This window comes from Girardinichthys multiradiatus, chromosome 20, assembly GCF_021462225.1.
Source record: "Girardinichthys multiradiatus isolate DD_20200921_A chromosome 20, DD_fGirMul_XY1, whole genome shotgun sequence".
Classification (NCBI taxonomy): Eukaryota; Metazoa; Chordata; class Actinopteri; order Cyprinodontiformes; family Goodeidae; genus Girardinichthys; species Girardinichthys multiradiatus.
The window spans coordinates 45,573,479-45,601,357 of NC_061812.1; the positions used below are offsets into that span (position 1 = coordinate 45,573,479).

The 27,879-nt window shown below is 37.7% G+C and overlaps 1 protein-coding gene across 2 annotated transcripts in view; it reads left to right on the forward strand.

Annotated features, from left to right (window-relative positions):
• Positions 1-27,879, forward strand: part of cntn4 (contactin 4) — a 318,997-nt gene that overhangs the window by 70,312 nt on the left and 220,806 nt on the right. For both annotated transcript variants that reach the window (XM_047347049.1, XM_047347050.1), the window contains exon 3: positions 26,533-26,665. In XM_047347049.1, the coding sequence (XP_047203005.1) occupies positions 26,533-26,665 (133 nt within the window). The remainder of the gene's footprint in view (positions 1-26,532; positions 26,666-27,879) is intronic.

Sequence of the window (27,879 nt, forward strand, 5' to 3'; positions counted from 1 at the left end):
GGAGTTGACTGGAGGACAGCTGTCTCTTCCAAGTTGGTCAATAGTAAATCAGCCAATTAAGCTCTTTGGTTCCGCATTGATCTGGAATTAGAATACTGTCTTAGTGAAAGAGTTAGTAATTTTTCTTCTAACCACTTTAGCCTGAAGCCTGAAGAATGGATATATCCAGATGTGTATTGTGTTCTGTTCTCAATACTGAGAGGGAAGCTCTGTTTAGTGTTTTGTATCATGCGTTTTTTGTGCATAAATTAAAACACTTCAAGGATAAATCTATGTTGCGTAGATCCAAGTTAAATAGCTTATTTATATTAAACTGGCTTGTTTCTTTTAGTGTTATGTTTTATTGTGAAAGGTTTTTTTTTTTTTAAAGTACAGATCCATACTTCTCAGGAGTTCTGCACTTGAGTTTGTTTGACATGTTCTTGTCATTTTGGTTCTAAAACTCATATGGGCCTGTTTACCTTTGTGAAATATAACAGATTATGTTTACTGAAGTCTTTCAACCACATTTCCATACAGTATACCATTAGAAAAGATTAGAGTAAAAAAAAAAAAATGAAGTTATCGTTTGTCAAGGCGGATGTGAAGCCTCCTTCTGGCAGGTAAGCAAGGCTGGTACACAACATCCCATGGCAGATAGTTACTGTTCATACCGCAAAAAAGATAGGTATGAAATAGTCAAATGAGTAAAACTACAAAAGGCACAAAATAATTAAAAACAGAGAAAATATCCATATAACATAGGAAACAGCGAACAACTTTAAGATTTACCAATCTATTGTTTCTAACTTTCTTGAATATAAACACATTTATAAATTAGTTGTGGGCTGTAATTAATATTAATCAAAGGCTTTGTTATTAATTACCCTTGATTAATCAAATTGTTTTTTTACAATTGCCATATTTTCAACAATATACAGTTTTACAATTTAAACACATTTTTGCTGATGACTGAATCAATGAATAGACAAATATGTGAACTTAAACAGCTGTTTAATTTTGACTCAAAACCCCATCCTCTGGTCTGTTGTTAGCTACACCTGTACCAGGACTGTCATAGCTAACTGTATAGCTGATGGCTTAAAGAAATAGCAAGCCTCAAGTTAGGTCAAAAATAGCTTTAAGCATAAACATGAGCATAGACATATATACAAGGGCTAAATGTTACAAAATTAGCAAGTGTTATTTAAGACATTGTCTAACCTGTGAAGCAAGTGAAGTGCGAGAATCATCCCACTGTATCTTCCTTTCGCTCTTTTCCTCACCCGACTCTTGATGCTTTTTCGAGGCCATGTCCAAACACAGGTATAAGGCATAATGCAACAGACCACTGGGAAGTGGGGGAAGGGGGCACCCCGAGAAAGACTGGAGAGAGGTCCATCTTTTTCTTGAGCAAATATTTTTGTTTAGTATTGTTTATATCTAATAATGTGCTTTACACATTTTTGTTTTAAATATTTTGTTATTATGAGTACTGTAACTATGATGTTTTTTTACAAGCCTGATTTTTCTGGTGCCCCCTGCACAGTGAGCAATGCACGTAAGGTGATATCGTGCTGCAGTGATAATAAATGAACTTCTTGCAGAATCTGCACATTGGTATTCTCTTTTTCAAACTATTGTCTGGAATTTAAAAGTAAAATCCACCGTTTAGGTGAATATTAATAATACCAGTGTGCCAAAAATGTCAAAACCTGACTTGTTTGTTGATGTGTTTTTTTTCTGTAATTAATTAACTTGAATGAATTAAATCTCAGTCCAAATATGATAACACAGAAGAGTTTCAATGTCTTTCTGCCCTTACAACTGCAACAGGGTTAGTACATATGTGAATATTAAACTCTGAGAGGCAAACAAGATGATCAATGACTCATCTAAGAAAAAGAAAATTTCAAACATTTTGCGGGAAAAATCTGAAGTAAACCAGAACAAATTTCTGTGTTAGGGGGTAACATCTGTGAAATGTTGATAACATCAGCTGTTGTCCACATTTAAAATAATTACACTAAATCACTCCACTGTTACTCATTATTCACTTCTGGCTTGGGCGGTTCACTGATAAACATATCTAACTAATCAAATCTGACTCGTAATGCTTTTGACTCAATGCTGTGTAGCATCTGTTAAAACAGCAGTGCTCCTGGATGCAGGAATGACTGCCACCAGGAATGAAGCATCCCTAATGTGTTTTGTATTCATGTTCATTGCCCATGAAGGGCATTAAGGAAGTCAGCGTTCGTGTCACATGGCCTCATGTGTCAAGGTTCCCTCTAGTAGTGTTGCCTTGAATTCTTCAGGCCATTTTACAGTAACAGGATGAATGCTGACCTGTGTCCACTTGCTGAGCTGCCCTTGGTGAGCCGGTTAGTGTCAGGCCAGCTGAGCCCTGCTGCTAGGCAGAGTACATGACCCCTTACCCCTGTGTCTATCCCAGCACTCCTCTAAACTGGCCCAGCTGTCCCCACTTCATTATGTGCTGATTAGTAGTAATTTACCCATTCAGGTGGGTTTCATCAGCACCAGTGTAGGAGGTAGCGCTATGTGGAAGATCATGTTTTAGCTGATTCTTACCCCACAATGTGCCCTCACAAATGCCCATTCAATCTACCTGACTCAATTGGGCTTTCATCATTTTAACGACTGTTCTGCAGCCTATTAAAGATCTCATTAGGGTTGAGATATGCTTGATGGTGGTCATAGTTAGCTATAGCCCATGAAATTGAAGGGCATGTTGGGCTAACTTGGAGTGCTTGTCTCTAGGTGCAGTGAGCTGCTTGTCCTCAGGAGGAGCAATTATGTCAAGATGAAGGAGGGAGAGGTATCCCCAGAAGGCCTCAGTGCCAAGCCCTTGCTAATTAGCACTGTTATGGATTCATAGAACGATTCAAGAGTACGAGCTTTCCTTTCCTCTCTCCCTTGCCCCGACATCTTTGTTTTGCTTTGTTTCGCCTTGCCAACACTTGGCTTTTGATATGCATATCAATACATGTTTTATTCATAGATCGTTGGAGTAATATGAGTCAAGATCACCTTGCAGTTGTCTAAAAGAGCATGAACAGTTAGGTGTTTGCACACCGAGTTGCCATTTCAAAGCTAAATTTTAAAATGCTGCCTCATACTTATGTAAGCCAAATAAATAAATGATTTATGAGACTGTCACTCCAAGGATGCAGAACAACCAAGACTAGTTGTCTTTTTCTTCCCCTTCCCCTTGTACAAGGACAACAATGCTAATTAATTGCATGGCTGGAAAATAACGCTGTTCAGATTGTTGTTTTTACAGAAAGGGCAACAGAGGAAAGCTACAGGAGCACATATCCCAACAAGTACATGTAAAGTAACTGTTTCATTAGAGTGGAGATCTGTTATCTTTTTTTCTGTTATCTTTGATGCACCATGTGTAATATATTACGAAAATATACTTTAATGCAATTATGTTAGTGGTAGGCGCCCACTTTGGTGACTGTGAAATCAAGGGATGTATTTTAGCATTACATTATATGGGTTTTGAAATTAGGTTTTATTCAGAGGATATTGCAACTAATATCTGACCTGCAGTAGGTGATTCCCTTGGTTTCTTTGTCTTGGTTTCTTCTTTCGGAGAACTAGTCATTATCTGTTTTTAGACCAGAAAAAAATCATTGAAATTAGCTGTTACAATCACTTCCATGGTTACAGGAAATAAATAAAATCCAGAACATAGGGATGCAGACTGCTTCTATAAACATCTGGAAAGGAATAGGTTGCTCTGTGAATTACTGTGTTGTACCATGTACAATACAGGAATATAGATGTAATCTATATGCAATATGTCCAATCATGAAATTTCCTCACAAGGAAAAGTCTATTGTTAGTGGTATTATAACAGGAAACAATTGGGAACGCAAAGTCAACTCAGGCATGAAGTTGTAAAATCACATATAAGATACATACGTAAATCACAAACAAGAACAGTGGTCGTTAAGAGTGAGTTGGGAAAGGTCGCTATTGGCTCAACTTTCTGTTGAGCCAATAGCTACATTCATTCATGGGGGCCTTTATATTAGCTCAAGAACAGTGTAGAGAGCCAAGTGCAATGCAAATCTTCACATGCAGTGGTGTAAAGGAGCCACCAATGGACTCCAGAGCAGTGGAAATATGTTCTTTGGAGTGAAGAATCTGGCCTGTCTGTCTGACAATCCAGTGATCGATTCTGTGGTGTAGGGGTTGTTTTCAGGACATGGGCTTGGCTTCTTGGTTGCAGTGAGAGGAACTCTTAATGCTTCAGCATGCTAAAATCTTTGGACAATTTCCAGCACGGGTCTGCACCAGTCCACAAAGCAAAGTCTATAAAGACATGGATAAGTGAGTTTGGTATGAAAGAACTTGAATGGCCTACACAGAGTCCTGATCTCAACCTAACAATTCACCTTCCAGACAAATTGGAGAGGGGATTGTGAGCTAGACTTCCTGGTCCATCAGCAGTTTCTGACCTTCAGTGTCAAGTTAACGCCCCAAGATAAGATGATGTTGTAGTTAAAAATCATGGAAAAACATCAAATCCCACCCTATAGAATAAAGAATGAGAAGTTCATATGAGTGTGAAGGGTGACGAGCGAATACTTTTCATAATACAGTGCCTGTTGAAAATTGTACTGTGTGACCCATAAATCTTTCCCAAATTTTACCTAAGCAATGATCTTAAACATTAGGTTTGGTTAGTCAGTGCACTAATACCATCAGTAGACATTTTCATAAACACACTTTTTCCTCTTTTGACTTTTCATCCATTGTTTAGATGGAATAAAAGACTGTAAATACATTTTAGGCTGAGGGAGATTATGTATACCTGTTACATATTGCCCCCATATATATGTGTGGTTTCTCCAGGTACATAAAACCTGCGTTTAAGTTTATTTCTTCCCTGAGTGAAAGAGTGAGCGTGTACATTGGTTGGTTTTCTTGTGTGTACTCATGTACTCATGTAAAGCTATTAAAACTTTGACAATTTTCCATATTCCAGTTTCTTTTTCCACACTTCTCTGGATGCAGTGAAAAACAAAGGGGAAAAAAAGGAAAAACTACCTGTATCAGTTTCCTGACTTTATTCCTTAATATCTTTTTTTTATCTAAAGGATTACAAATCTAAATTATTAAAGAATAAATGCTTCTCACACAATTGTATTCCATTTACATCCTCATCCTTAAATTGTCACATCTCAACTTGAATTTTTGTCAAACTTGTTGCTTGGTTTTGTTTTACAGGGCACCATGTATCCATTTTCTATTTTGCTGTTGTTCAGAACATACAGATAAACATACACACAAAAAAAAAATCAATAATGCCATTTCACTGTGTTTTTGCAAGATCTTCTTAAATCATTTCTAGACTGGACATGTGTGATTATAAAACTAGGTCTGGTTTAGGGTTTAGGCACCAAACAGTGCACGGAAACTACATTTTTTTTTTTTTTTACAAAAGGAATAAAGGTACAAAGATTTACTGTGCTTCAAAGAATTTGGATTTCTTGTAAGACAATTAAGTCCAGATTTGACACCTTTAAGTGTTATGGATTTGAACGTTCAGGTGATTGAACTTACCAAAAAAATCCTAATTCAGCAATGCCTTTTACCACACTGCTGGATCAGAAGTCAACGTTAGTGTCATGCTTTTCCATGATTCCTAGAACATTAAGATAATTAAATACCAGCTAGATATTTTTTGTGCACAGAAGAATTTTAAATATTTAGTCTAGAAAAATAGATATTCTTTAAAGTATGTCTTTTATTTTTTTCTTTATATTTATATAAATGCCTCTTCCTATAAAATCTATCTCTGTAGTCCTATCTTGTCTTCAGTCAAAAAAATATCCTTAAGGGAGCCTAAAGATTACCCTGTGGCACTGAGCAGAAGAATAAAATCTAATTTTAGCCCATTTTTATCTGGAACTCTCAAGCAAATGGAAATTGGAATACTCCAGAAAATGCATTAGAAAATGCATTAATAATGTGATTTTGTCTGGCACCAGTACAGTAAACAAAAACATCTGTATAAATGCAGAAGTTGACTGTGATGCATTGAAGTTAGAACGAATTTTCCTCTAGTCAAAGAGAGAAGTTTAGATCAACTGGTTATTTTCTGCATCAATTTTTGATTCTATTTAAAATTTAAACATGTTTGAATGTCATCTAAATGTTGGAAAACAGCCCATTTCTATAGGAAATTCCCTTTTGGCTGAAACCTGGTGTTTTGGCATGACAGTTTCACCCATGGAGTCTTAAGCAGATGAATAAAGCTGAGAAAGGTGCAATGTTCTGCAGGCGTGTGGGGGCTTCTGGGAGATTTTGTGAAAGTATTGAGTATTAGAAAAAAGTAGACTTTCGCAGTTCTAATTAAGTCCTAACACTTACATTCTGTTCCCCACAGAGAATGCAATACATTAACAAGAATATTTTAATAATTGCATTGAAAGGAAGGAATATCCATCATTGAGTAATCAAAATATTCACACATATAAAAGGTAGCGGTAGCCAAATAGTCTCTCATTTTAAAATCATTTTACAATTTTAGAAAGAGAATAAATGCATTTCTTAGTAGAAGCCTTCATAATGTGAAGATTGCGAAATAAAAATGTATTCTTTGTAAGATGTCTCAAGGGCAAATGTGTACATTCTGTAAGGCAGAATAAATATGGGATAAAGCCATTATCTGCAATCCTCATATACAGGTCCTTCTCAAAATATTAGCATATTGTGATAAAGTTCATTATTTTCCATAATGTCATGATGAAAATTTAACATTCATATATTTTAGATTCATTGCACACTAACTGAAATATTTCAGGTCTTTTATTGTCTTAATACGGATGATTTTGGCATACAGCTCATGAAAACCCAAAATTTCTATCTCACAAAATTAGCATATTTCATCCGACCAATAAAAGAAAAGTGTTTTTAATACAAAAAACGTCAACCTTCAAATAATCATGTACAGTTATGCACTCAATACTTGGTCGGGAATCCTTTGGCAGAAATGACTGCTTCAATGCGGCGTGGCATGGAGGCAATCAGCCTGTGGCACTGCTGAGGTCTTATGGAGGCCCACGATGCTTCGATAGCGGCCTTTAGCTCATCCAGAGTGTTGGGTCTTGAGTCTCTCAACGTTCTCTTCACAATATCCCACAGATTCTCTATGGGGTTCAGGTCAGGAGAGTTGGCAGGCCAATTGAGCACAGTGATACCATGGTCAGTAAACCATTTACCAGTGGCTTTGGCACTGTGAGCAGGTGCCAGGTCGTACTGAAAAATGAAATCTTCATCTCCATAAAGCTTTTCAGCAGATGGAAGCTTGAAGTGCTCCAAAATCTCCTGATAGCTAGCTGCATTGACCCTGCCCTTGATAAAACACAGTGGACCAACACCAGCAGCTGACACGGCACCCCAGACCATCACTGACTGTGGGTACATGACACTGGACTTCTGGCATTTTGGCATTTCCTTCTCCCCAGTCTTCCTCCAGACTCAGGCACCTTGATTTCCGAATGACATGCAGAATTTGCTTTCATCCGAAAAAAGTACTTTGGACCACTGAGCAACAGTCCAGTGCTGCTTCTCTGTAGCCCAGGTCAGGCGCTTCTGCCGCTGTTTCTGGTTCAAAAGTGGCTTGACCTGGGGAATGCGGCACCTGTAGCCCATTTCCTGCACACGCCTGTGCACGGTGGCTCTGGATGTTTCTACTCCAGACTCAGTCCACTGCTTCCGCAGGTCCCCCAAGGTCTGGAATTGGCCCTTCTCCACAATCTTCCTCAGGGTCCGGTCACCTCTTCTCATTGTGCAGCGTTTTCTGCCACACTTTTTCCTTCCCACAGACTTCCCACTGAGGTGCCTTGATACAGCACTCTGGGAACAGCCTATTCGTTCAGAAATTTCTTTCTGTTTCTTACCCTCTTGCTTGAGGGTGTCAATAGTGGCCTTCTGCACAGCAGTCAGGTCGGCAGTCTTACCCATGATTGGGGTTTTGAGTGATGAACCAGGCTGGGAGTTTTAAAGGCCTCAGGAATCTTTTGCATGTGTTTAGAGTTAACTCGTTGATTCAGATGATTAGGTTCATTGCTCGTTTAGAGACCCTTTTAATGATATGCTAATTTTGTGAGATAGGAATTTTGGGTTTTCATGAGCTGTATGCCAAAATCATCCGTATTAAGACAATAAAAGACCTGAAATATTTCAGTTAGTGTGCAATAAATCTAAAATATATGAATGTTAAATTTTCATCATGACATTATGGAAAATAATGAACTTTATCACAATATGCTAATATTTTGAGAAGGACCTGTACACCAATGTGCTACCTGGATTGCCAAAACCCAAGTGTAGTGGAATTTTCTTATCAAAGTGTGAGAGAAGTTGACTCACAACAAGAGAAAATCTGGACTTTGTCTTTACAAGTTTTATTCAAAGGCATTAAGTGTTTGAAGACCTGTCACTGAGGTTAGTCAGTGAAGCAGAGCCACGATCAACATTTATACACAGTATTTATACCAAACATGACAGTGTTATCTCAACTTCAAAGAGTCTGTGTTTCATGGCCCTAGACCCTACTGCTCTTCCTGAGGCATCACCCTAAAGCATGGGTTTTAACCATTAAATTTCTGATCATGGCTTTACAGCTTCCTCCTCTAACACAGATGTTCTGAGGAGTGAGGTAACCTAAAGGTCATACACTTTGAAACACTTAATTAAAATAATTTCCATTACACAAGCAAGTCAAAAATAAGTCTCTTTATCATTGTTAACCTGAGTAGAATTCTAACAACACAAACATTATAAAGCGATGCCTTGATTAAGATAGATGTCTCATAAATACATCCTAACAGAAAATATATGAAGTGTTTTCTGTTTCTCTAAATCATCTTATGTTGGATTGTGCTGATGGCTATGATTGATATTTTCATAGCAATCAGGTTGAAACACTTTTTGCTGTTTGCCAAAAGCAGATGATAAAAATAATTTTACATATTTAGTCACGTGTGGGGACTGCCGGTTGATTGACTGACACATGTGGATGAATAGAATTATTGTGCACTATGAGGATGATTATGTTTTAGAATAATAATATAATATGTACATAATGTGTTTGTCCGTGTTTTAATTCTTCCTATTAATGGTATGTGTGTGTTAAATGTGTGTTATTTAGAAAACAAACTAAACTTAACTCACTAAGATAGCTACAACATCACCAGTACACTTCTTGCTGAAAACATCAAAATAAGAGCAGAGCATAAGTTAATTATCAAATGTTCATGCTGTAATTTAGGCCTGAGGACAAACAGAACAGGTTTGGATTCCTAACCTACAGCGATGGAGGGTTAGACGTGACCTAGATGTTGTGGATTTTTTGAGAAGATGTTCATTTCAGTCTTTAGAGACTTGTGGCTTGAGTCAGAATTGGGGCAAAAAGCTTGAGACCTAATTTGGACTTGCCCCTTGAAGACTTCAGACTTGTGTTAGACATAAATAAATGACATGTGTGCATCTCTGTTAAAACCTGAGTAGGAATATGGATTGTCTTTGCAATGTTTTGATGAGATCTTTAGGGGCTTACAAAGAACACAGGTATAGAATTTACTCTGGGAGCTTTTTGTTGACAAAGTGAAGGAAGCATCATTGAAGTTTTTCAGTGGTTGTCCTCAGTTTACATGTCATATTTGTTATAAAATCCCCTAATAATCAAGCTCCATCATACATCAAAGATCTGATTGTTCCATATGTTCCTAACAGGGCACTTCGCTCTCAGACTGCAGGTTTACTGGTGGTTCCTAGAGTCTCTAGAAGTGGAATGGGAGGCAGATCTTTTAGTTATCAGGCTCCTCTCCTGTGGAACCAGCTCCCAGTTTTAGTCTGTGAGGCAGACACCCTTTCTACCTTTAAGGCTAGGCTTAAAACTTTCCTTTTTGATAAAGCTTATAATTAGAGTGGCTTAAGTTATCCTTAGTTATGCTGCTATAGGTTTATGCTCCCGGAGGACATAATTACCACTTTTCCTCCCCACTACTTTTTCGTACTGCTCTCTAATTTTGTTTCTCTTCATTGAAGCTACATCTGGCCTGTTGGTCTTTTTAGATGTGACACCTTCCTGGAAGGGGATGTCGTCTGGGCTACTGCTGCCAACAACTTAATGATCTCCTTCTATAGATGATACAATTGGCCCTGTGTTCAGTGTTTGACCTGTCAATACTGATTTTAACTGATTCCGATTTGTCATTAAAACTAAAATGAAACATAGGAACAGAATAAAAAAAAATATTTGTACAATTATTTGAATAGGAATAGGGGTGATATCCTGTCATCTGTGAGATAACAGCCACTGTAAAACAGGGCTTTACTGTTTTTAAAACAAAATAGGGAGATTAGTACAGTTAGCATTACTAAAACAGCAATCCCCATGTGTATTGCTTGAAAATCTAGGCCAGGGGTCCCCAAAACCCGGACTCTGGTCAAAGTCCGCGGCAAGTTACAAAAATTCGAACGTACACAACCAGGTGCCGCAACAGTGTGCGGGGCACTTGCGCAAGGCCGAGGATGGCGCGATTGTGTCATTGTAGCCGCGCGCACCCTCACGCCCTGTTCAGTGCATCTAGTATAAACCTAGCTTTAATAGCTGTTAACTAGTTGGGGAGCTCACACTTGCTCACAGTACAATGACTTGCTGGTTCACAGATGAGTGAGTTAAAGAAGATGGCTTTGTCAAATAGTGGACTATGACTATCGCCCATTTAAAGATAAATGGACATAAACATATGCTTTCCTTTTAACTTTCTTCGGATGTAAGGCCAGTCTGCCTTACATGTTCTGAATCACTTGGACTTAGAGTGGAAATCTTAAGAGATATTATGAAACCAACATAAGAACTTCAACCAAAGCCATCCGGCTGGGTCTGACAGTAGGCGACTAGGAGAATAAATGAACTGAGGGGACAGCATGAGTGAGCTGCACGGCTAATAACAGCTTCTTACCGCACAACAGCGAACATACAAGTGTTCACTGCGAGTACAATGGATTTTAGGAAAACACCAGAAGCCTATTAGTGACTGGAAAATGATCAAAGAGTGCATGGACGCTGTGGTAGAAACACTTTTAGATGGAAAACAAGAATAACAACTTAAGGAAATGGTTAAACAAATTGCCATGCCTGCCATACACACAAAAAGGAGAGCAGAACTGTTCTACCAAGATGTACTGACACAGCTCGAAGGTGCCATTCAAAGTGTGTTTAATATTTGTACTAAATTGGATAACACTTTTCTGTTCCATAGATGATTTTATGGGCATATGAATAATTGCTCAGTAGTTAAAAAACAAGAACTCTACTGTTAATCAAATGGTAAATAAAAATGAAAGAAAATATTTTTGTCAGTTGATTTAAAATGCGATGGACTGGGGGCCTGTCCAGGGTGTACCCTGCCTCCCCCCCATAGTCTGCTGGAGATAGGCACCAGCTTCCCCGTGACTGATGACTGATTTAAAATGTTTGGACCCCAAAGTGGTTGGATGCTGGAGGTAGTGGACCTCTTGCTATTTTAGTTGGGGACCCCTGATCTAGGCCCTTACTCTTGAGATTTCCAAAAAGCCCAACATCCCAAAAATCCTAACATTTCCAAATCTAGCCTGCTCTGGGACATACAGAGCGTGTAACCATAAAAAGAATAAAATAGAGCATCTTATCTGTAAATGTTAAGCCTGTCTCTTATCTGCTCCCCCTCTTGCAGACTGAATGAACAGCAGACTTGTCTCAGCACATCGTAGAAAATGCATTTTAGTTTCCTTTTTACATCCCTGTGTCTTCTACAGCGTCCACTTCAATGTGTTGCTATTATCACATGTTCCCAGACCAGTTTTTGAATAATCACTGGTCAGATCCTATCAATCAGCTGATTAGGGTCCTCACACGATTTTGCACTGCACGTCTACTATAGTTAACCTAATGAATAATTTTGGAGTTTTGGAGGGAACCTGGGTACTCAATAAAAACTTGTAAATACATGAAAAGTCCATACAAAGTGCAAACACAATGGCCTGGGTAATCTAGAATTTAAATCTTTTTTCTGTACATTTTTTTTTTCCACCAGATTTCGGTGCAGCTATAAGGCTAACTCTGTTAAAACAGTGACTTAAAATGCAGTCTTAGCAGCGTTTTTGCACTGTAGCCTTCCATATGAGCTTTTGTTCATTCTGCGTTGGCTGTTTAGAACCACGATATTGAAAAGCTGCCAAGCAAGACTTGTCATGTCCATGAGTGACCTATGTAATTACCAAAGATTTATCCCCAAAACAGCCAATCCTCGGCAGAAATAATTAGAAAAGGCAGAGATGAGCAAACATGTTGCAGTATTGTTCAGTAAATCCTCTTTTGGGGGGATTTTGGTTGATAACTCAAAGGCATTTGTTAGCTAAACTAAACCCAACACTGTTTTCTGTAAACAGGATAGTTACAAGTCTCTAAATAATTTGTATTTGAGACCATTGCCTCTTCCTGCATTATTTTGTTTAGAGGAATTTATTTCATGCTTTTTGTGGGGGAACGTTTCCTGTGTTAACTCTCCTTTTAGATTGTTAACCAAAGTTAATTAGTAATTGCCATGCTGAGTTTTGCACAGTTAAAGAGAAGCATACCCCTAGTGAGATTAACAAGGAGTCTAAATGCTGCTGGGCTCTGGAAGTATACTTTGACGGTGTAAAACTGTAGGGTTTGCAGGAAAACACTCTTGGATGCAGATTTTTTTACTTGCATGATTTTCAGTACTCTGGGCAATTCATTCTATACAGCTATACATAGATATGTCAGTGCTTTCATAAAAGACAATGTTAAAGCCTCCTGGTGCTCAAAGCTTTCTGTTGGTTAAGCCAGAATCTGCAATGTGCAGCATCCACAAAAGGATTTTTCTCATCGCTCATATTCATTACAATCTCTGGGATATATCTTTGAAAATATTGGAACATTTTAAAATTTAACATTTTCATGCAGCGATACTTACGAAACATAGATGCTGAAGGAGCTTGTTAAAGACTAAATTTGTTTGTTTGTCAACTGATGGCAAAGGATCAGCAAACTGTTAAATTTGATATCGATAGTTGTGTTTAGAGACGGATTCAACCCAAACGTTGCCACATCCAATCGAATTTTGGCTGCACAATTAAAGCGGAGGCTCAAATCTGGATTCACTGCTATATGTGGTCTATTTTAATGTTCATGCCCCTAAAGGGATAAATAATAATTTATGAAGGAAAGGTGTGTGAAAAACGTCTAAGCAGGTATTATCTTACACAAGCAGATAACACCCTTGGTATCTTTACTTAGTATAAATCCAAATGATTTGGTCCTGTAGATATAGGCTAATAGCTAGTTCAGGAGAGGCCAAAACCAAATTGGTCTTCTACTGTCTTAAAACATCTCCAATCTCAAAAATGTCAAAGAGGTTTATATGAATGCTTTCTTATAAACCTTCATACCATCATTTTTTGTATAGAAGCCAAAGATTAATTACAGGAGAAATTAGGAGGATTTAGGAGTCGATGTGCCACCAAAGATGTTCCAGTGGGAAACATGCACTGAGAACTGAACATGAAATATGGTTCTGGTCAGAGGAACGTTTTGGTAAAAAAGTAGAAGAGTATAAAAAGCAAAAATACTCTAGCAGTTTAAGTTGAACAGTTGAGTTTTGAAGTGGCTTCCTTTTAATCAGTTACTCTGACTGAAAAGAGCACTTTTTGTGGTAAAAGAGCATGTTTTGTGGTAGTAGCTTGTTTTACACAGGAAGATCCAAGGTTGTGCACCACCCCTCCCTCCATTAAACATGTGTGTGTGTGTGTGTGTTAAAAGACATTGGGGGGTTCATTAAAAAAAAAATTTTAAATATAGAATAAACAGTAAAACTTAGTGATAGTTTTTAAGTGATTGTTGTATTGACTTCTATTATTCTGTTTTTCCTCTTTTATATATTTACATTATGGGAAATGTGTTGCCGCCTTCTTTTAGCTAGCTGACTGGCAATGCACAGCAATAGGTTGAGGAGGGGCAACACTGCATTACCTATGCTCCACACAGCTAAAGTGCTCTCCAGTCAACTTCCTAGTTTCTCTGGCATCTCATAAAAGAACTTTAAATCAAAGGAAACCTTTAGCCCTTTTCAGTCTACTTTGAAGAATTACCAAGCCTTGTTCTGTCAAAGGTAAAATACGAAGAAATGAGGGAGTAATCAAACTTTTGTAAATTCACCAAAGAATTTGTTTTAATTTCAGTATTATTATCAAATGGACCTGATCCCACTAAACTAAAGTTATTGGGAAATCAGAGACTGAAGTCCTTCTTGACAGAACTATAAGCAGAGCTTCAGCTTGTGGTTCGTTCTCACAGGGTTCTCTGCCACCTCCATCGTGCCCTGTTTGAACTTGCAGGTCTTTATTTGACATGATGTGTGAGCAGCTGTAGGATTATCACTAAATGCATCCAGTTCAAATTTGAGTGTCTGATAAGTGCACCTCCACCTCTCATTGCTGAGGCTCATTAGAGATAACATTCTGGCCATGAGGAAGGCTCCATGAGTCCACACTCTGTTCCACTTGGACATGTAGGGACACTCAATAAGGAAGTGGGAAGGACATAATGTACAAAAGGCTTCCTAATAATATATTAATGTCATATCATCTGGCTTTAGGTATCATACTTTAAGATGATAATTCACCAGTGTGCTGTAGAGCTCATTATTCGCTGCACGAGCAGACCAGCAGTCACTTTTCATCTTCTGCTTGACTATGAGACTTAATTTTTGTCCCATGTCATTACAAAAGGCCCAATCTCTTGATTTCACTGGAACTACTCAAAAATACACAGTTCTTCTCCATACTTGGCCATTTTGAATCTCAAGCTGTCATTTTAGTATTCCACCGCTCCTCTAAACCTTCCACAGCTCCTCTAAACCTGTCAGGAGCCCCTTTATGGGCAGGATAAATATATTCCTAGCAGAGTTATGATTCTTGACATGGTCATTTGTAATTTTCACATTTTCCGTCATGTATAACTTGAATTTCTTTTTTTCTATGTATAAGTTGGGTAATGGTTTGCATTCTGTACCATTCTAAGGAATCAGAAGGACTTTTAGTGAGTTAAAGCACAGATGTGAGTTACTGTGTGATGGAAATGGAGGCACAGTCTGGATGACTGCAGTGGTTGATTTAAATCTTTTTGGGGTTTTTTTGCACACGTAAAATTCACAGCCACATCTGAGCCTCTCATACTTTCCTCCCTTTGATGCATACAGTTTTCTATGCATACCTCAATATAGGAGTGGGGCCCTTTTCAGATGTGAAGCTTACACCAGCGATATTATAATTGTACGTACTTTTTGCTGTCAAAAACCCATAAAATGCAACCCCCTCCCCCCAAAAATGCTTCAACCCAGTCACGGCGTGACATGAAGATGCATTTTTCAGATGGTATAAAAGACACTTTTCTCATTGCACCGCTTTGCAGTTGCACTGTTGTGGTTTTTTCCCATACATTAGCTGAAAGGCGTCATTTCTGTGTCACTGCAGAAACTCACTTTTGTCATCATTTAAATATATAGAAAAAATAAAATCTAATCTAAGGCAAGGTTTTCAGTGCTAGCAACTTGCAGATTTTGTTGGTAGATTTTAATCCCCCCTTAGCCATGGCCAACCTTTTAAAAAAGTTAGTTTGAGTGTAATGCTACATCCATCTTATGAGATGCAGTGATATTGGGTTCACAAGAAAATATTGACATAAAATTTTGCAATAGCTTTGGGAAAATGTTTTTACAAATGAAGGTGTCATAATATGAAGAACCAATCCTCTCATAAAATACAGAACTAAAAAAGTGACTAAATAAAATAATTACTAAATTAGCTGGACTAAATTAACAAAAGTAGCTAGACATATAAATTGGTGTGCCATTAAATTCAAGAAAACAATAAAAAGAAGAGATGTATTCAATAATTGATGAAATAGTCAGATATAAATTTCTATTGAAATATTTAACTATTGTAATTTACTGCGATGGACTGGCGACCTGTCCAGGGTGTACCCCGCCTCGCGCCCATAAACTGCTGGAGATAGGCACCAGCTTCCCTGCGACCCACTATGGAAGACACGGTATAGAAAATGACTGACTGACTATTGTAATTTATCTATTTTCTATTACGCATAGCTTTTTATTTAAACCACTAATTATGAGATCATACTTTGCTTATTTATTAAGGGTGATTTTTTTTAGTTGTTTTACATTTCCTAGCCTTTTATTTTTTCACATTTATTATCCTTAAATATTTTTTAAAGCATATTTTGTTCCCTTAAAAATTCATTCATTTTCAAATTATTTTACTGTCCTATTTCTTAAGCAGTGATATATTTTCCCTTCTAATATATTCATTTTTTTACCCAACATATTTTCCTGAGCCCTTTTATTTTCATCTTTCTTTTTACATTCATTGGTCACTGTATTGTCTTTTCCACCACAACATGCACCTGGAAATGTAAGAAGGAATGGGGGAGGACAGAGACAAAGTGGTGTAGTCTTTGGAACAGTGTCACAGATTCAGCAAAACTGTGTCACAGATTCCCAAACTGTGTTTTAAAGAATCTGTAATCAGTGTAGAATAACCCAATCCATGTTTGATTGTCCATATATTGTCGTTTTTCTCATTGTTCTTAAAAAGGAAAAGGACCTTTGTGCTTTCACAAATAGAATAAAAGCTTCATAAATATCAAATGGTTTTAAAGAGACTTTGTTCAGGATAGAATCTTCTAAATTAGGTTGGAATATTTTGGATTTTGAAACAGACATCATCAGATGAAGTGCAGATTCATTAAAAAACAGAGAAATAACCCCTTAGGTTGGAGCTGATACTCCTGAAGCAGATGTTACCTTTTGCATTGTTAGCAGTCTATGGTTAGACGTTTTCAATATTCACAGAGTACTTCAAATCATTCGTAACACAAATCATTCGTAGCACAAAATTTACCAGTGTGGGAGACTTTTTCATGACTTTCTGAAGCTGGGGACACAGTACAGGATTTTTTTGCCCGATTTTACCACGTATTCCCAGTCATGGAAAGTCTGTGTCAAGTCTGGGACATGTCAGCATCAACTAACTGATTATAATGACATAGTAATAAAAAACATGCCAAAAAACAAAATACAGACAATTTGAGTATTTGAGTAAATAATGAATGCCTCCTTAAAATAAAATAAACAATTCACTTATTAAACATAAACATTTTAATTTAAAGAATTGTCATTTCTAAGTACTATACTTTATATCCATCCATCCATTGTCTATACTTATCCTTGCAGATGGCTGGTGCCTATCTCCAGCAGTCATTGGGTGAGAGGTGGGGTACACCCTGAACAGGTCTAATATTATCCATATAGAACAAATTTGTTTATCATAAACTCTAAATGTTGATTGTGCAGTCCTGCTCAAATATTGCATTGTTGTCTATTAAGATTTTTAGATTAGAGCCAACCATATAAGCCATTCAAAACTCTCAACATGAGTATAATAGTATCAACAATACCTTATCATATTCACTTGTGGAACAAATCAAAAGTATTTTAAAATGGCATCTCTTTCATTACATGGGGGGTGGCACAGAAATATAGCCTGTCCAAATTCTAAGACTATGTTCTGTTACTTCCATGTACTAGTATGATAAGTGCTGGTTGTTTAGCTCAGTATGGTATCCAGTTTGCATGAGGAATTGTCAGTGTTTCACACATCAGGTCGAACATCACCAAGATCAGGAATGTACCACGCTGTCCCTGCAGCAGGCAGATGGTCTCATTGAAGCAGCATGTAGGGACTTATATTCTAATCATTATAAATGTTAAAATTGTTTATGTTTAAACCTGCAATCATGCACGATTTTCTACATAGTTCTGTGTGATTCATGATGACTAGAAAAGATGCATTGTAACACTTAAAGAATTAGATTCATATTCACTTCCTTTGCATTTCTTCTCCATGGCTGTATACTGCCTGACTGATGAGCTGTCTGTTGAAAGTGGGTTGTGACCTATGGGTATGAGTAGAACTGAACCATCTTCAAACTTATGGAATTGCAGTTCAATAACTTTGCAGTTATTTGTAATGTAATAAATTTCTCAATTCAATTCAGTTTAATTAAATTCAGTTTATTTATATAGCGCCAATTCACAACACCTGTCGTCTCAAGGCACTTCACAAAAGTCAGGTACATACATTCCAATTAAACCTAACCATTGAACAGTGCAGTCAGAGTTAGTTATTTATTCAAATTGGATAAAAAGTTTTTCTGTCTAAGGAAATCCAGCAGATTGTATCCAGTTAGTGACTTGCAGCATTCCCTCCTCTAGGATGAGCATGCAGACACAGTGGACAGTCACTGGCATTAACTTTGCACCAATCCCTCATACTGAGCATGCATGTAGCGACAGTGGAGAGGAAAAACTCCCTTTTAACAGGAAGAAACCTCCAGCAGGACCAGGCCTAGTGTGAGCGGCCATCTGCCACGACCGACTGGGGGTTTGAGAGAAAGAACAGAGCAGAGACACACTAACAATAAGCTTTATCAATAAGGAAAGTTTTAAGCCTAGCCTTAAAAGTAGCCAGTTTGTCCATCTAGAGCCCACTGATGGCCATTGTTATACTAACGATTATACAACGATTGGGATACCTCTCTCTGTCAGATTGACCATAACCATTGGAAAAGAGAGGGGGTCATACAGGTAGCAGAAATGGAGGGTGTGTTTGCACCTCAACCATAACTGAGCCGGTTTAGGCACCCCTTACTCCATCCAACAGGGAGGGAAGAAGATGGAGGTAAAAAATAAGGAAGATAGCTCAGGATAACCTAAGCCACTCTAACTATAAGCTTTATCAAAAAGGAAAATTTTAAGCCTAGCCTTAAAAGTAGACAGGGTGTTTGCCTCACGGACTAAAACTGGGAGCTGGTTCCACAGGAGAGGAGCCTGATAACTAAAAGATCTGCCTCCCATTCTACTTCTAGAGACTCTAGGAACCACCAGTAAACCTGCAGTCTGAGAACGAAGTGCTCTTTTAGGAACGTATGGAACAATCAGATTTCTGATGTATGATGGAGCTAAATCATTAAGGGCTTTATATGTGAGGAGGAGAATTGCAAATTCTATTCTGGATTTAACAGGGAGCCAATGAAGGGAAGCTAAACTAGGGAAAATATGATCTCTCTTTCTAATTTTCATCAGAACTCTTCCTGCAGCATTTTGAATCAGCTGAAGGCTTTTGACAACATTTTGTGGACATCCTGATAGTAACGAATTACAATAGTCCAGCCTTGAAGTAACAAATGCATGGACTAGTTTTTCAGCGTCACTCCTGGACAGGATATTTCTAATTTTGGCAATGTTCTGGAGATGAAAGAAGGAAATCCTAGAAACTTGTTTAATATGGGATTTAAATAACATGTTCTGGTCAAAAATAACACCAAGGTGTTTTACTTTATTATCAGAGGTCAATTTAATGCCATCCAGGATAAGTGATTGACTAAGCAGTTTCTTTTTTAAAGACTCTGGTCCAAAGACGACAACTTCTGTCTTGTCTGAATTTAGAAGCAGGAAATTTAAAGTCATCCAAGTTTTTATATCTTCAAGACATGCTTGTAGTCTATCTAACTGGTGGGGCTCATCAGGATTTATGGATAAGTAAAGCTGAGTGTCATCAGCGTAACAGTGACAATTTATTCTATGCTGCCTGATCATTTTACCTATTGGAAGCATATAGAGTACAGACCAAAGGTTTGGACACACCTTCTCATTCAAAGAGTTTTCTTTATTTTCATGACTATGAATATTGTAGCTTCACACTGAAGGCATCAAAACTATGAATTAACACATGTGGAATCATATACTGAACAAAAAAAGTGTGAAACAACTGAAAATATGTCTTATATTCTAGGTACTTCAAAGTAGCCACCTTTTGCTTTGATTACTGCTACTCACACTCTTGGCATTCTGTTGATGAGCTTCAAGAGGTAGTCACCTGAAATGGTTTTCCAACAGTCTTGAAGGAATTCCCAGAGATGCTTAGCACTTGTTGGCCCTTTTGCCTTCACTCTGCAGTCCAGCTCACCCCAAACTATCTCGATTGGGTTCAGGTCCGTTGCCTGTGGAGGCCAGGTCATCTGGCGCAGCACCCCATCACTCTCCTTCTTGGTCAAATAGCCTTTACACAGCCTGGAGGTGTGTTTGGGGTCATTGTCCTGTTGAAAAATAAATGATGGTCCAACTAAACGCAAACCGGATGGAATAGCATGCCGCTGCAAGATGCTGTGGTAGCCATGCTGGTTCAGTATGCCTTCAATTTTGAATAAATCCCCAACAGTGTCACCAGCAAAGCACCCCCACACCATCACACCTCCTCTTCCATGCTTCACTGGGGGAACCAGGCATGTAGAGTCCATCCGTTCACCTCTTCTGTGCCGCACAAAGACACGGTGGTTGGAACCAAAGATCTCAACCTTGGACTCATCATACCAAAGCACAGATTTCCACTGGTCTAATGTCCATTCTTTGTGTTCTTTAGCCCAAACAAGTCTCTTCTGCTTGTTGCCTGTCCTCAGCAGTGGTTTCCTAGCAGCTATTTTACCATGAAGGCCTGATTCACACAGTCTCCTCTTAACAGTTGTTCTAGAGATCTGTCTGCTGCTAGAACTCTGTGTGGCATTGACCTGTTCTCTAATCTGAGCTGCTGTTAACCTGCGATTTCTGAGGCTGGTGACTCGGATGAACTTATTGTCCGCAGCAGATGTGACTCTTGGTCTTCCTTTCCTGGGGCGGTCCTCATGTGAGCCATTTTCTTTGTAGCACTTGATGGTTTTTGCGACTGCACTTGGAACACTTTCAAAGTTTTCCCAATTGTTGACTGACCTTCATTTCTTAAAGTAATGATGTCCAATCGTTTTTCTTTACTTAGCTGCTTTTTTCTTGCCATAATACAAATTCTAGCGGTCTATTCAGTACGACTATGAGCTGTATCCACCTCCTGCACAACACAACTGATGGTCCCAACCCCATTTATAAGGCTTGGAATCCCACTTATTAAACCTGACAGGGCACACCTGTGAAGTGAAAACCATTTCAGGTGACTACCTCTTGAAGCTCATCAACAGAATGCCAAGAGTGTGCCTAGCAGTAATCAAAGCAAAAGGTGGTTACTTTGAAGAACCCAGAATATAAGACATGTTTTCAGTTGTTTCACACTTTTTTGTTCAGTATATAATTCCACATGTGTTAAATCATAGTTTTGATGCCTTCAGTGTGAAGCTGCAATATTCATAGTCAATTAGTTATTTCACCAAAAATACGGTGACTCAAATAATTGAATGTCCACGATTTAACCAGAATTTTATATGCTTTCTTTAATTAGTAACGCTTATGCAGGGGTCAGTAACAGCTTGAATTCGGCAACACATAATAATTTAAATAATAAAAATGAATCAATCAACTCAACCTGTCTTTCCCTGATGCTGAAACTAGTGAGTTTGGAGAGGCTTTGAAGACAGAGGCTCATCCATGCATCTGATGGAGTTGTTTCTTCTGGTAACAACGATTGATTTCTTGAAGGAAATACAACTTAATCTTGAGTTTTCTTCCTCTAAGTGGACAGGCACTGATGCTCCAGGTTTCTATGGTTAAACAGGAACATTTATGTCATATGTCTCAGAAGACAGTCGCTTCCAGAGGCTGAAAAGTTGAAGGAAACCCCGGAGACATAAATGAGGTTGATTCAGGACTTCCAGAAGCCTGAAACTTAGAGCAATCATCTAAATCATCTAAATTCCAGACAAGAAAATAAAGACAACTCTTTGAATGAGAAGGTGTGTCCAAACTTTTGGTCTGTACTGTATATAGTAAAGAGAATTGACCCAAGTACTGAAACCTGTGGTACTCCACAATTAACCCTGGAGTTTAAAGATGATTTATCATTTACATGAACAAACTGGAATCTGTCAGACAAATAAGATTTAAACCAGCCTAGTGCTGTTCCACTGAGCCCTACAGCATATTCCAGCCTTTCTAAGAGAATATTGTGATCGACTGTATCAAATGCAGCACTGAGATCTAACAGGACAAGTACAGACACAAGTCCATTATCTGAGGCCATAGGAATATCATTAGTGACTTTCAGCAGAGCTGTTTCAGTGCTATGATGAGCTCTGAAACCTGACTGAAACTCTTCAAACAGGTCATTGCTGTGTAAATGCTCACACATTTGATTAGCAACTATTTTCTCAAGAATCTTAGATAAGAAATGAAGATTGGATATAGGTCTGTAATTTATCAAGTCATCTCGATCAAGCGAAGGTTTCTTAACTAAAGGTTTAATTACAGCTACCTTAAAAGCCTGTGGTACATATCCATTGGTACCTGATTACCAGCCCCATCTAAAATGGGGCTGGTAATCAGAGGGAACACTTCCTTAAATAATTGGTTGGGATTGGGTCTAACATACAAGTTGAAGGTTTAGATGAAGCTAATATTTCTGATAACTCAGGAAGCTCCACAGGATCAAAGCAGTCCAAACACAGATCAGGTTCTACATTTACTTCCACTGTTGTCTCACTTGCTGAGGATGAAGTAATCATCTTCGGGACTATGTCAAAGATTTTCTTTTTAATAGAACCAATTTTAGTTTGGAAGAATCCCATTAAGTCATGACTGCTGAGAGCTAGGGGAATGGATGGCTCAACAGAGCTATGATTCTGTGTAAGTTTAGCAACTGTACTAAAGAGAAACCTAGGATTATTCTTGTTCTCTTCTATTAATGATGAGAAATAAGCTGTTCTAGCTTGGTGAAGTATCTTTTTATACAACAGTAGGCTATTTTTCCAGATTAAGTAGGAATCCTCTAGGTGTGTAGAGCTCCATTTTCTCTCCAATTTTTTACAATTGTTTAAATGTTTTATGACACAACATAACTTTCTATTTGATATTTTATGACTGTTGCTATAATTGTGAGGCACTTTTGTCAACTGTTACTGTTTTTAAATTTCCTAAATAAATACATTTGACCTTGACATTTGACATTGACTCAGCTATCAGTTCTATCAGGAAAAATGGGCCAAAATTCCAGCATACTATTGTGAGAGGATTGTGGAAGGAAATCCAGAAGGTTTGAACCAAGTCACACAGTTCAAAAAGGCTATCCTACCAAATACTACTGGAATAAAGAAAATTCAACACTTTCTCTAAAATAGATATATCTCTCATTATTCTGGCACTAAGCAAAACTAAATTATTCTGGTAATCCTAAGGGACCTAAAACAGGAAGTGTTTTCAGATTTATTGTCAAACATGGAGATAAAAAAAGGTTATGTGTATTTTTATAGTGTATTTAAAAATCTGCCTTCAACTGTAATCCTGTATTATGGCCATATTAATATGCTGTGTGTTTTACAGAGAACTGACTTGCAAACAGGAGTGAAATAATAGGACAATAAATACAAATTCCAAGTGAGGGTGTCATGAATATGCAAATTAGAAAATTACATCATGGAGTGACATTTAGTAACTAGTTTAGCATGCCCCAGTTCGATTCCCCTGGGAAGAGTTGGCAGCACCAACAGTTATTTTGTATTCTCGTGGTAGGATGGCCACAGACACACATACACAACACACACACGTTAAATCTTAAAAATACAAAAGTCTAGGGTTGTGGTCAAGTTAGGTCAGACAAAAGCAGAGATGCAGACATCCGTGTTCACTCAGTAATTGGGTTTTACCATGTCTTAGATATTAGCTCAGACCACCATTAACTAATTCAATTTACATAATGAAACACAGACCATGCTGATCATGCTGTCTGTTCCTTTAACTGTCACATATTTAAACTGTAATTCTATTGTTCTACTAGAGCCTACATTAATTTAAAGAAAGATGTTGGGCAGCAGTGACAGATGTTTTTCAGGTATCAGACGCTGTGAATTGGTGGAACAAAATAGCTTGTCTAATGATAATGCAGAGAAGAAGGAACTTCATAACATAGCTTATTTACTATAAGCAAGTCCTTACAACTTGTCTTTTCAACAGAAAAGCCTTTTTATATGTCTGTAGGGCTGCATTTATTAAATAGTTTGGAAATAGTGTTTCGATTTTTTTCCAGCTCAATTTTCCAGTCTTCTTTGTTGCATCAGAACTGTGCACACTCATATGGATGAACATAGGAAAAATCTAAAACCAGGGGTATGCTCTGCCTGAGTGTGACAGTGTGCAAACAGGCTAATCTAAAACATTTTGTCTGTATTCTTGGATCAAAAGGTTAGCTCTACTTAGATATTAGGATATCTAAAAGTCCACCAGCTGTTTTTTCATTTTCAAGAGAGAGATTTTCCTATCTGTGGTTGTGGGAAATTGGATTTTAAAGACAGAGTCACTGGACTGTTCTATCAGTAGGGCACAATATTAAAGGCAACACACATTAGATGCATGTTATCAATGACTCCAACCATCTGTCCTGTCTCAACACACCTAAGCATGATCTGATGTGTGTTCAAAGGCAACTGGTGCTCGCAATGTTTGTTTCCCTTAACTTTTGCGTTTCTTTCTGTTATTGCATAATGATTTCGGACATTCCATAAGCTGCCACGTGCCTGTTGATGTAAAGAGTGCTATGGCATTTGTTTTGGCTTTAAAACAATCACAAAAAAGCTACTGGCAGATAGCTTTGCCCTTGTATTTTTCTTCATGCCAGTTATCCGGGTGAGGTCATTTCAAATCAGCATCTGAGTTCTACATAGAGGCTCATTCGCCGTTTGCTAATTCATACTTTCAATTGTCACCCACTTGTGGCCATTTTGACCACATCTACTTCCATCATACCCATAAACAATACATTTTGTGTCTGTGTACTTAAACCATACTATATATATATATATATATATTATAAAATTCAATAAAAAAATCACTTTATATTATCAAATGCTTTCATTCATTGTGGTTTAAATCCTTGTTTCAGCGTGTCAACATTTCAATAAAATGAAATACTAAAATAATTTCCTGACAAATTGGGAAGTAAGTCCCTTATGGTGAGTATAAACTGATGCACAGTTTATGAAAAATACAAAGGACGGATTTTTCGAGTATAAAAAAAAACAAACTACATTACAAAATGTTATAAATTGACGTGCTACATACTTCACTTCTGTTAAATGTTTTAATGTTTCTTTGTCTATCATCACAGTAGTTTAGCAGCAAACCACAAAGTTCTCAAACAGCAGACTTTAACATTAGCTAGGGATCCTCCATTCCTTATCCTTATCCATTTTGTTTTTGACTGGTTTTATGTGCAAACTTTTAAAATGTGTGTGGAGGTTCCATGCATAAATGTTCTCCATTGGCATCTGCTTAACCCTTTGTAGACTATTGTCCCAAACTCACCCCAGGGTGGCCAATTTATCCAACTAATGCCGGTTGATGCATAAGCTACACATGTCAGAGATGGTACTGGAAGCAGTTTCCTGCCATTAGTGCTCAGGGTTATGCACAGTGATGTCTATTGTTAATTTGCATATGAAATAACTAAATGTTTTTTTATTCCAGTGTGTTATAATTAAATGAACAATCTCTACCTAATTTTCCATCCGCTTAGCAGGAAAAACACAAATGATTTGTTTTTATTTTTTTATATTAGTGTAAATAAATTTAGGCAGTAAAGACTCAAAATGTACATTCATTCGGTACACATGGCTGCTGAACTGAAAGACCCATAAAGACAGCTCTAATATAAAGAACACCTAATCACAGTTTTACTCCCTCACTCTCACTATTCCTGTTTGAAATCATAAGCAGTTCAGCAGTCTTTTTGTGCTTTAAGGTTGGCTTAAATACCTTCATGCTGCAATTAATAGAATGTACTGGACCATGTGTACAGCAGTTCATTCTATATAATTGGGAAATGAAAGAGCTCTGGCTTGGTTACCTAGAACAAATGAAAAAAAAAAAAAAAGAAAAGCCTGACATCCAACAATGGTTTTTAAGCTTTTCAGCAGAAACTGATTTTTTGTTTTGTTTTTTGTTTTAAGTGAGTTCAGACTTAGTCTGTGCTGAATGCCGGCATATAATTGTTTGATGCTACTTTATAAGTATATAGTGTCATATGTGTTGTATGGGCACATAATCCTAACAACTGCTCCAATAAATAAAAAAGGACACATAAAAACAAGCCAATGGAGCAAAATGACTGCATCTTTCCAGACCATTGTTCAATCTAAATTACTCTCTGTATCCTATTACTACTTAAATAGGTCCTGAAGACACATCTCACATCAAATCCCTTCCCTCTGCTCCTCCGAGTCGTGAATGGCACTTTAAATTGATATGTTTTGTCTGCTTGTGGTTTTGCCCTCTGAGAGACTTAAAGCAGCATCAACTGGTTTCTGCCGCTGACTAATTGGCTGTTTTGCAAACAGGCTGCCACACAGGTTTATGCTCAGCCGTGTTGTGTTTCCTTGTGGTCCCACAGAGAGCAGCGTCCTGCAGAGTCCTGTTTTCACCAAGCAGCCAGGCAGCATCGTGTATCCTGTGGAGACGGTGGGGAACAACAGGGAGGTGGTGTTCAGCTGTGAGGCCCAGGGAAACCCAACACCCACGTACCGGTGAGTCTGAGACTGAGGCGCCTCATCTTTCTTCATCGGCACCGATCCTAAATTATCAGTGCTAGATTTGCTGACGATCTAAATATCAACATATTGCTCACAAATGTCTGCATCAGTCTTTCTTTGCATTTGTTAATCTCTGAAGAGCAATAAAAAGAAACTAATGGAAAACAAAGTAGTCATAAAACCTGCAGCAGACTCAGACAATATCTCAATTCCTTAGTCTGGCAGACAGATCACTTCTTTACCCGTTAACTGCTGCTCATTGCCCAACATGTTAAAGGCTTTGCATTTTTCTTTAGAGCCATTAATCAACTGGATGACAGTCCAAGTCATTATTTCTTTTTTTTTTTTTTACTGTCAACACTTAAAGAAAAAAAACACACAAAAAAACTGTAGTATGAAAAACATTTTGTCATTTTACAACCTCAAACGTCAGTGTATTACAATGTGCAGTTATCTTGATTTTTAAGCACTGTGTGAATACAGCTACTGGCTAACCGTTAGCTGCTAATTATGCTAGCATCTGTTTCTTGTTCTTCAATCAGTCTGGACTGCTTTGGATCATCTCTAGTTCACACTCTAAAATACTTAGACTAATTTATTTAGAGCTGAACTGGGAATTCTAAACTGAACAGAGATTATTTAAAACACAATTTGAGATTCATTAAACCTTTATTTTCTTTGGGGAAAATTTTGAAAGGATATTTTCAATCCCTTTTTTTTTTTTTAGGGCCTCTTTAGAATAAGAAAAGCACAGAAATCGTAATATATCTTCAAGTCCAATCTAGACTGAACTATTTCACACTGATTACAAATTCTTCTGGACTTTTACAAAAAGTTTTCCCTATTTGTAAAAACGTGTAGGAAAATGACATTCTTGGTTTTCAATCAAACATTCTGGTTACATTATCCAGTGCCAGCTCCTTCATCATGGTAAACAGTTTAGTTCACAAGGTTTGGCTACAGAAAAAACTGAATTTAATAGTTGGTCAATAACCTGTGAAACACTGTCAAGCTCAAAATCCCACTCTATTAATTCCAATTTCTCTAACCAAAGCCATTGTTGTCACTTCACGGCACAGCTACCAGGTTTTGATCCCGGCACTGTTGGCATTGTACGTTTTGGGAAAAACTACCTATGGCAGAAGTCCATTGAAACTTGGCAGTCGTCTTTAGCTCAATTTGTGTTTACCTTAAAGGGTATTAAACTT